The 10,942-nt window shown below is 43.6% G+C and overlaps 1 protein-coding gene across 3 annotated transcripts in view; it reads right to left on the reverse strand.

Moving 5' to 3' along the window:
• slit1a (slit homolog 1a (Drosophila)) overlaps positions 1-10,942 on the reverse strand; it is an 88,174-nt gene that overhangs the window by 71,452 nt on the left and 5,780 nt on the right. For 2 of the 3 annotated variants that reach the window (XM_040138806.1, XM_040138805.1), the window contains exons 2-4: positions 4,104-4,175; positions 1,666-1,737; positions 91-162 (exon numbers count right to left, since the gene is read on the reverse strand). The exons of the other annotated variant lie outside the window; for it this stretch is intronic. In XM_040138806.1, coding sequence (XP_039994740.1) covers positions 91-162; positions 1,666-1,737; positions 4,104-4,175 — 216 coding nt within the window. The remainder of the gene's footprint in view (positions 1-90; positions 163-1,665; positions 1,738-4,103; positions 4,176-10,942) is intronic. 3 annotated transcript variants of the gene reach the window in all.

Here is a 10,942-nt window from a genome sequence, read left to right on the forward strand (position 1 = left end):
AATAAAGAAAAGACAAAGAGAGATGGTGTGTATACTGACTGAAAAGAAAAAGTGAGTGAGTACTCAATTAAAATAAAAAAGTGAACTTACAGTCGAGACAGGGCAGGATTCTTCTGAAACAGCAACTCAGGAAGTTGCTGCAGTTGATTACGGTTCAGCCGCCTGTGGCAGGGAAAAACATATGATCAACTAGTGAGTTTGTGTGTGTGTGTCTATGCATGTGTGCCCTTGAGTGTGTAGGCTGTGAATAATTTCTGCTAGCTGCCGTAGAATCGGCTTAGCCACAGGCTATTGTGTTTCAGTATGCTCTGAATGTCACATAAATATCCAACCGAAAGTTCAGGGGAATTAAACTGCTAGTGAGAGACAGCGCAGTAAATTAGCTCTGCACAGTTAAATTACTATGCTGCGCCTAGTAGAATTTAGTGCTCTCCTGACTTTCCCAGAATAACGGAATAGCAACATTCCCATTCAAACAAGTGAATTACATCCACCAGTTATCTGAACATGAACAGATTTTATCTGGGACAAACTATCAAAAAAAGATTTTTCTAAATAAAATAAAGAGAAATGGAAGAGCCTATTCAAGCCCAAGGAAGCACTGACAGGAATGGTGGTTGGCAACAGACTCCATGTCAAACAACTAACGTCCAAGACTGGCAGGCTTTATTCAAATACAACAATTAAGTCAATGAGGAACAGACTGTTGCTAATCTGTTGGAAACCACAACTCTCTTCCCTCTGAATGGCCCATTGGAGGCACATGGGAGTAAATGCAGTGGCTGTGGCACAGAGAGGCTACAAATCTGTAAGGCAGGCCGCTGCCATGCCTTCAGACACATTCAGACAGATGTTGGGACCTGTGCCACTCACTGTATACACTAAGAAGAGTGCTTGGCCAGCCGAGGTGGAGATTTAGTGCGTAATGGCCATTAATGGTCTGCTGCTGCTCCGTTCACACTGAACTGTACCTGCTGGTGGGTTAGTGGGTCTTGAACATTAGAGAAATGAGCCGCTTAATTTCCACATTGGTCTGGCACATGGATATGTCTACCCAGTGTTTGGGATCAGCTGAGTATGGAGGAGGAGAGAAGGCGAGTTGTACATGGCCTCGAGTTTGGTAATGTAAATTGTTAATGTGGGTTTCAGATCAGGGGAAAGTCTTTTATAAGTTAACCACTATGTGTGCATGACAGCATGTGTCCATAAAATCATCTGGTGTGCAGGTTTCCATGTGGGTAACACTATTGATTTTCTAATGAGCTGGCTGAGGTGTGGTTGACTGTGTTTGTCTGTGTGTTTTCCCAGCCAGTTTACAAGCTGTCAAGGAGTCCTGGTGCTGTCCAGAGGAGCCAGGTTCTGTGTTGGGGAAGGCCTCTTAAGCCCACACATCCCACTGGGGGCATTCCTGTCCGGCAAAGCTAATAAAAAATACTCCCAGCCCACGCTGTACCCTCTCTGCACCGCCCGACCTCAATGAAATGACAGGGAAGCGCCTCACACTAGATACACCATTTACAGTCAGTTCCTCCTGTTAGGCTCATTACACTCAACTAATATAAGAACTGAATAGAGATCAGTAGAAGGGTGGGATTTTCATTTGAAGTTCAAGTTTAGAAAAGAAATAAAAATCTGTTATTTCTGGTCACTCTGGGTGGTACTCACAGTCTCTCGAGCTCCTTCATGTCATCAAAAGCCCCACGCTCTATCACAGTAATCTGATTCTCCATCAGTTGCCTGCAGAGAGAGAACAGAAAGAGAGCCTTAGAAACTACATGATACAGTCTGGCTTTGACTTTTTTACGAGTCTGTAGGAGGTCACCCAGGCTTTAACAAAGTATAGGGGGCTTTGGGGTTTGGGTGGTGATACTTATGCAGTATGTATATTCAAGCTGCATGCAGTATATTGAACACCTCTCTCTCTCTCTCTCTCTCTCTCACACACACACACACACACACACACACACACACACACACACACACACACACACACACACACACACACACACACACACACACACACAGAGGGGGCAGTGGTGTGGACTGAGGGCATAGTGTGGAATCTTGGCAAAAGAAGCAGGAATAGCAGCCAGGAAAATTTCCAAGGTGGCTCAGAAAGTATGGGTCCAGGCTCTGGTGTGGTCCTTGGGGTTTAGTGACTGGGTGGAGACGAGATGGAAGATAGGCAGGGGGTCAGAAAGTGTTAGAGGGTAAACTGAGGTGGGCTCCAGGGTTCTTACAATTGGTACAATCAAAGTAAAGTAGTCCGTGTGTGTATTAGTGCCTGTAAGAAAGCATAGTTTGACAGTATCAGAGATGCAGGCACTGCATCAAGGCTATTTGTCAAACACAAACAAACAGGGATGCACACAGGCATACAGTACACACACACAAGCAGGAACACTTCCTTTCCTAACCTACACTGCCAAAACTAACGCAGAAAAAAGAAGCTGGATGGCTGTGGAAGTGTTACAATAACACAAGGTCAGGAAGGAGAGAAAAGCATCCAGAGTCTTTAGAAGCAACAAGAGCTTTCCTTCATTACGTATACAACTGTTCTGTGTTGAAGGCAACCTCTCATGCCTCCTGTGAGGCCACGCCGCGCTGCAACTCAGCAGTCTGGGCTTCCTCCCCATCGAATATAAATGCTAATCACTGTTCGCACTCCATAAACATAGAGAGAAAAGTGCAATTTTCTCCGATCTTTTTCTCATGAATTTAGATGAAAGTGGAAAAAAGTGCAATGAGTACTTTTGAATTGACAAAACTTTTTTTGCAGACAGTCTGAGGGCATGTAGCCTTCATTTCTCTGATCTCTTTTTATCAATTTTTTCGCAGATTGTTTCTCTATTGTTCTGCATTTCCTCACACACGCACACACACATTGCTGATTTAGACCAGCCGAACACCCAGTGCCAGATGATTGGTAATAAATCACCTGTGTTGATTTTAGACCAACAGGAGAGATGGCAGCTGACTGTAAAGATAGACCTCTGTTCCTGTTAGGCTCCTTCTGAGGGTTGCCCAAGGGTCAGCAGGATCAGAAGTCAAGCTGCTATAAGTCATAGGTCTGTTGCCCCACAAAGATCAACCAAAATACACAGAGACAGACTTTTTTTCAGGTTGCACATGGAGACATGCCATGCACCTACACCATGGTAATCATGCGTCATGTATATGGTTCGCTGCCATTTCAGAGAGCAAGCACTGTGTGTGTCTGTTTGTGTGTGCATATGTGTTACGTGTAGTTCAGTGGTGGTGGTGTGAGAGAATCAGGCTTTGACAGCAAAGGAAGTTCTGTCTTAAGTACCCCTGCAAGGAGTTGTTTCCTTCTTACTTGCTAGTGACAAGTTGGCGACATGAAGGCATTTAACCTCCACGTAGGGGTAGAAGGTGGTGCAGAAAAGGAGGCATGTTTAGGAAGACGAGAGGGGACAAGGAGTGGTGGGACAAGCCAGAAAAAGAAGGGGAGGACAGGGGGATGGGCGAGTAACGATGAGGCTTGAAAATAGTCGAGGCTTTGCTGGGTAATAGGAATTATGTGGAGCTTGTGTTACATTTAAAACGTGTTCAGTGTTTTTAACACCTATGGCACTATTCAAGTGTGTTCGCACACATGCACACGTATGGACAATTGTACAACTACTTTATTACCTGAAATCACAAGTGCTTTTAAATTTCAACTTAGAGGGAGTCAATGACTTCACCTGAATGTGTTAACTGTGTTGAGATTCTATTTAGGACTTGTGCTTGTGTACACATTAGATGTTGATGTGTGGGAACAGAGGGCAAGTGCGTGTGTGTACGTGTCTAAGGGACAATAAGTGCTACTACAACAGACTGAATACAGTGAGAGAAAAGTCCATTACATCACTAGCTGCAGTCACTCAGTAGCTTAATGTACTGAGTAGGACTCTTGACAGAAGCATCTCCACTTCGCTGGGTTTATGCTAATTTGAGCGGCAAGGCTCTACAACTTGTGAGCTGCAAGGTTGGATACAGCTCTGGTATGCATGAATAGACAAACTCTGACACGGATGTGCACCACAGATACACATACAAACATCTCATCATCACACATCAACGTGAAGGCAAGTACTTACAGAACTCGGAGGTACTTGAGTCCAGCAAAGTCACTCTTGGTGATGCGTGTGAGGTTATTCCCATTCAGCTCCCTGCAAAGACAGACACGCAAATATGTATGAATAATTAATCTTTATTCTCCCTCCGGACCTGTTCAGCTGGATGACTAAAGGAGCAGATAGTGGCATGGAGGCATCTTTGTCTACTGATACCTGAGTCGAATTCCTATCTGGAGCTTTGCAACACACAGAACCACACAATTCATGCACACATGGTGAACACAAACAGTGCCCCAAGCTGTTTGTTAAAGTGTACTACTGGTGTAATATATAATGAGAAAGTCTTTAATCGCTGGTGTTTTTATGAAATATAAATTGCTTTAAACGTGATGTTAAATGTAACATACATTGCCGGATAGAATCAGAAAGGTTGTGTTAAAGGGAAGTTCACGCTTAGTTCTAATACCACTGGGAGATATTAGGAAGTCCTATTAAAATGGAAGCCACATTTGAGCTGCCTGTTTGTCTTTCTATTCCAGCCCTCTCCCACCAACATCCACAACCCCCCTCTCTCTGTCTGCCATGTCCTTCTACTAGTGGTGGGGATTAGCGGGAGCCAGCGGATGGGATTTGGGTAGGGCCACAAGGCCAGAAAGCTAAGTGCTGTGGTTATAATGGGAGCAGCTTTCCTGCTGAGAGCTGACCATTGCTGCAAAAGAAGGGAGAAACAAAATAGTTGAGAAAGAGAGGTTCCGAATTTACTTTTGGGTTCTTACAAGTTTAACCATCCTCTAATGGTTGATGATAATTATTTCCAAAGTCTTGTCTATAGGCTAACTCCAATGGTAGCATGCTGAATGTGACTGTGGCACACACAGTGGATTGGTGGATTCAGTTACCTCTGCTTATATAAGAAAGGTTAGTATTGTTCCTCGTTGCTGCAGAACACTGTGGAAGATTCACATTGAACCTCAGTAGCAGACTGTATTCTCATGACAGAGGGAAAAGAAAGCAGGCAAAGAACGCAAACGTTACAAGCCACCCAGGTGGTGATAGAAATCAAAATATGCAAAATTTCTCTGTGCTACTGCACTTTCTAAGCACTATGGGTCCACCCTACCCTGACCTCCCCAACCCCCCATCCCAAAGCACAACTAGAAAACTGGTTCCAAATCTACGCCGAAAGCACTGGTCTCTCTCCCTCAGTCACTCTCTCCTTCTCTCGTCTAATGACCACTCCAGGGACTGTAGTGCTATGCAGTACGAATGAGAACAGTCATTATAGACAGATGGTGTATGTGTGTGTGCGTGTGCATGTGCGTGTGTGTGTGTGTGTGTGTGTGTGTGTGTGCGTGTGTGTGTGTGTGTGTGTGTGTGTGTGTGTGTGTGTGTGTTTGTGTGAGCGCGCGTGCACGCGTGTGTGTGTACACAGGTGCATCGACAGGCATAGCGACAGGGCCACGGGAAATAAATAACGGACTGGGCTTCATTAGCCTGGGCTCCAATACACACACATGTGGTGCTCATTACAGGTGCTTACGCACATAGGCACACACATACACCCACACACACTTCTGGATTTCCAGTTTTTTATCTTCAGGGTGGTCACTCCTGATGACACCCAGAGGACATTAAAAAGGAGAAAAAGAGAAGATGAGAAAGAGATGGTTAAAGCAGGGGATGGCAGGGAGAATATGTGGAAAAATGACTCACACGTAAACAAGTGAGACCACACTTTTCTCCTGCAGCAAAGAAGTCTTGCGCTACCCTGTAAAAAGAGACATGCCATAGTTTCCGCATGTACTCCAGAGTTGACTAATCAAAGCTGTTCTGCAACAACATCTCAAAGTATTTTGTTAGATGAGATCTGGTAAGTGAACTAAATTTACTGTTCCTGGAAACACCCTCACAGGATGTTGCGATATCTGCTTTAAAAATCCGTCTTAAAATTGGCCGTGCACCTGTTCAGCAACGCTTTGACACGTAGGCAATGCTCAAATGCCACCAGCATCCTAGTGTGTTTAAACTAGTGAGGATCTACACTTTTTATGATATATTCTGACCTTTTCCATTGGCATTGGCATTTTGCCAAAAAAAAAAAAAAAGCCATGTTTTCAAGGCCTTGAAATTGCTTAGGTGATAATCAGGGCCCTGAAATGCCCAGGTAATAACGTTCCCACTGCAGCTCATCTGCTACCACGTTTGATGACTTGTACTTATTGACATGACCTTCTGCAGTTAGCTGTTATGCTGAACTGAAAATAGCTCATCTATAAAATTCACTGTCCCACTTGTGCATTTGGCATAAAAAGGGAATTGTTCCTAATAAAGTGGACGCCTCCCTTTATGATAAGAACACATGGCATGTATATAGTGCTACAGCTCCTGGTGTTTCACACATCTGATGATGTCTGCTGACCCAAGGGAGTAGTCTCTGGGGAAACTCGCCAAGCTACTCCCCCATCTGTAAAGATGCTCTGGTGCTCTGTTGATGGAAAGTAGGTGGGATTAGCATCGGCTTTTGACCAGGAAATAACCTTTACATGTGCACACACATACACACATAGATTGAGAGAGAGAGAGAGAGTGAGTGAGAGAGCAGTGGTATGCAAAATACCATGGTCAGTGAACATTGGTGCCAAATTTTGCATGAATGAACAAATCTAGGTGATCCCACAACTTAAATAGAGAAAGGGAGGAGAATATGGACTCTTGACATGCATACAGTCTGGAGTTTGGAGTCAGGGGTGCTCATCTCTGTGTTGTTTCAGCGTTGTGCCTCCCAACTCGTCGCATACGGATGCTTGGTCAGGGCCCCTTTAGCGTCACTTTTCAACGTGCAGGGTAGTCTGATAGGAGAGCTGTCTCCTAAAAATTATATTTCTATAAGACACTTAATTGCCATAATGAGTATATGTTATTAATGTCTGTATATGGCAAGAAGAAAATAAGGTAATACTGAATGTATCAGTAAAATGTTCACGGACAATGTATTTGTTTTCCACAAAAATATCCAATCTTGCAGTATGAAATCCACTCGTAGTGACTATAGCATTATTACATGCACTCACAGAACTTGGTTAAGGTTAGGGAAAGATTGTGGTCTGGTTTAATACAGAAAAAAATTCCCAATGACTTTGGACACAACATTTTTATTTAGATTTAGACGAAACCACAGTCTTTCCCTAACCTTAACCAAAGGGCTTTTGTTGCCTAAACCTAACCACAGGCAGGACTCTGGATGTGAAACTCTGCTGCCATTAATAAATGTAACGCTTCATTCACACTGTAGTGTACCATGCACATTGAAAAATGACACTGAAGGGGTTCCCAGGGTGTTAAACAGTGACGCCAATGGCGCCCTGACCAAGTGTCCATATGTGACAAGTTGGGAGTAAGGATGTGTTGGTTGAGTCCACATCTAAATAAGGGTACTGTATGCCAAAGTAATATATATATATATGGTGTCAATGGCTCAAAGAAATCTGCTGTTTATTAGCTATAGTATCATTCACTGCTATTTTCTTTGTTTTACAATCAAAGGGAGGAAAGAAATGGCTTTTGGCACGGCAGCAAAGGCATACTCACTCCTTTCATATACAGATGTTTTGTAGTACAGAATTTGTTTCGGATTTTTCACATGACGGTACTCCAGTTTTACTTTAGAGGCTGAAAATTATTAGGTATCATTCCCAGTTCCTAAAGCAAAGGATTTTCACCTCCAACTGCTTCAGTCAAATCCACTCCATCCTCTGGAAACTCTGTAAGGATCCCCAGTGCTGACACACTTCCTGGAGAGCAAGTGGATTTATGACATCAACATCTAATCCTTTTTCATCCTCCATCCCAAGCTGATTGATGCCTGAGAGTACTTCCTGGTGCACCTTCCCTTGGGTGGACATGCAGCAGCTATGCTCCACCGCTCTACATCTCTATAATTCAAAGGGGCTCAGAGCACTGCTACAATGCTGAAAAACTCATCATGTTTATTTCTGCCAGCTGCTGGGGTCCCTCGGCTGAGGGGGACCTGGTTTGAATTGAGCAACCTTACATAAAATGAAACCCGGAGACTAGAGGGAGGATAGGCAAACACACTGGCTCACTAAGGCCTGCATACAGATACAGTCACACAGATAGAAATATCCACATTTACTCTGTTTCTTTCACACATACACAAAGACCATACAAATATACTGTATCAAGGAATGCACACAAGCACACCTACTGGCATGTACACAAACAGCGCCTGTGGGAAAGCCAATTCTGATTCTGCTCCCAACTGAATTCCTATCAGTTGGGAGCTCATCAGAGCAAAAAAACATAATGATAACGAGAGGAATCACTGGCTATACAGCTCTTCATCAATGTTATCAATTTATGCAGAGACACTACAGACGCAACTAACAAGTCAAAATGATGACTCAGTTACTTATATACAATAATAAGAGAATTTTTAATTTAATTTTAATTTAGTTTTCAATTGATCAGCTATATTGCTGCCAATCTTCGGTTGAGAGAGCATTGAAAATCTTGTAGTTCTGTTCTGCCATGTACAGGAAAATGTATCCCAATACTGGGGTAAGATGTTACTCACACGGGTGGGTCACCGTTGTTGCCAAGGTTCAGTTTAATAGTTTTATGCTTGCGGCCACAAAACAACTGGCAATGCAAAACTTACTCACAGGCTGTAGCAAAAAGTAGGCAAGACAAGAAATAATGTCGTCAGGGTTGCAAGCTCAGCAAACATGGCTAGCAATGAATTTCACAAGTTGTAAATAGTACACCTTTAATCATACACTTAATTATCCTCAACCTCTACTCCTATCATAACACTCATGATCATGCATCCCCCCTATATACTGCTGCTTATTTTTTTTCAGCATGCAGACAAGGAACGACAAACTGAAAAGACAAAATGATAATCATCTAAAGGTCAAACTAGACATTGGTAATTCTCGCTATATAGCAGGTCGAGGTTCATTCAAACTGAACACTACATGAGGCCTACAAGTAAGGTTTTTGACTGGAAGTAAATGCATTTCGTCCCCTTCCACTTTGAAATTAGATTTAAATGACTTATTAAGGTTCTTATTTTTTGCAGTGCAGCCATTCTGTATCGCTGCTGTGAGCACCGCAGGACCATTTGTCCTGAACAGCTTTAGCCTGGCAGGGAAGACAGAAGCCAGCTGATTGAGGATTGGTGGCACGGTGCTGCCCAAACACCTCACTGTGGAAACAATCTGATGACCAGAAGCCTGACGTCCTGTACAGCCCAAGCATGGATGCTCATTAACCACAATCACACACTGATAATGCTATTTGACCAGACCAGCAAGTGCTCTCAGTAATGAATGAACTGAACAGGTTGAGAAGCTGCCAAAGAGCGAAGCATTCCTCCCCCTCCAGACTCTGCAACATATGGATGTGACAGCCGTGAAACACGCAGGAGGAGAGAAAGGGGAAAAAAGATAGAGTCACTGAGACACAGAAAAGGCAGAGCTTCTCTGACAGCATTGTTAGCTGCCTGAAAGCGACAGAGTGGAGAAGTGCGGTGAAGTGTTGCGAGTAACCGGGGAGCTGTGAAGCGCTGACGGGCTGTCTGGGAAACATCAGTAAAGAGATGAGCCCGCAACGGCTGGTAGAGTATAAGGAAAAAGTGACCTACATATTAGGTGCTCCAACAGGCTACAGGACCAGGCAGTACCATCCGGGCTCACAACAACATCATACTCCAAGATAAAGAGACTGAGAAAGTGAAAGAAAGAGAGAGAGAGAGCAGACCACCGTGACCAAAATAACACACTGTTAAACCCAACTGGAACACTTCTATCCACACTGAGAGGTCAGATTTCTGCCCAGCTTGAACAAAACAATCTCTCTTCATTGAAATGTGGCTTTCAGATGTGCAGTTAAGGTCCTCAACTGTACATTTTTAGTGTGTGTGTGTGTGTGTGTGTGTGTGTGTGTGTGTGTGTGTGTGTGTGTGTGTGTGTGTGTGTGTGTGTGTGTGTGTGTGTGTGTTTGTGTTAGCAAGCATCAACGTGTGCGTGTGTTCAGTGCATAAAGACTATGTCTGAAAGTGTTTTCCCAACTCCTGGGCTCCTCAAGGGCTATTTACAGTTTTCATTCTGCTCAGTCAGGCCTCAGGAGAAAGATTACTGATAGGGAAGGTAAACACCAAGTAGATCCCACACATGCATTACACACAGACACACAGACACAACCACTTCTTGAGCCTTGACCCATGTTGGCTCTCCTGCATCTTGCAGAGACTCTCTTTTTATAAATAGCTACAGGTAAAAGTCTGGGACCCAGACCCAAGCATCTGTCTTTTTCTGTTTTTTACCTTCTCACACTACAACAATAACCTTGACAAGGAGACAGTTTTTTTTTTTGTTTTTTTTTCAAGTTGCAGATGCTGCTGTAAGCAAAAACTAGACAGATAGCAAGAAAGACTGGGAGGTAGGAAAAAAGAGCCAGGCAAAAGACAAGGGAGGAAAGTAGCACACAGACACTTTCTGATCAAACATATATAACTTATGACACTCTCTCAGGCCAAAGTGAATCAATTAAACATCTGTTCCAATGTGTGTTACTGCCATAGGCTGGAAAAAGAACACACACGACTGTGGTAGAGGCAGAGACTGAGGGGTCTTTCATGGTTAATACTGTATCTGTAATTTGTTCAGTGACAAACGCTGAGGTTCTGTTGTGGCTTTGCATCCCGCATGAAGGCATTAAGGCTGTATGAATGTGTACTTTGACCGTAAATTGTATCATGTGGACAAAAAATCTACTCTGCCACATCTATTATGTTTCAGTTATTCCACACAGAAGACCAAGAAGACGTTTGCCTGACA

The sequence above is a fragment of the Xiphias gladius genome, chromosome 11 (genome assembly GCF_016859285.1).
Source record: "Xiphias gladius isolate SHS-SW01 ecotype Sanya breed wild chromosome 11, ASM1685928v1, whole genome shotgun sequence".
In the NCBI taxonomy this organism is placed as follows: domain Eukaryota; kingdom Metazoa; phylum Chordata; class Actinopteri; order Istiophoriformes; family Xiphiidae; genus Xiphias; species Xiphias gladius.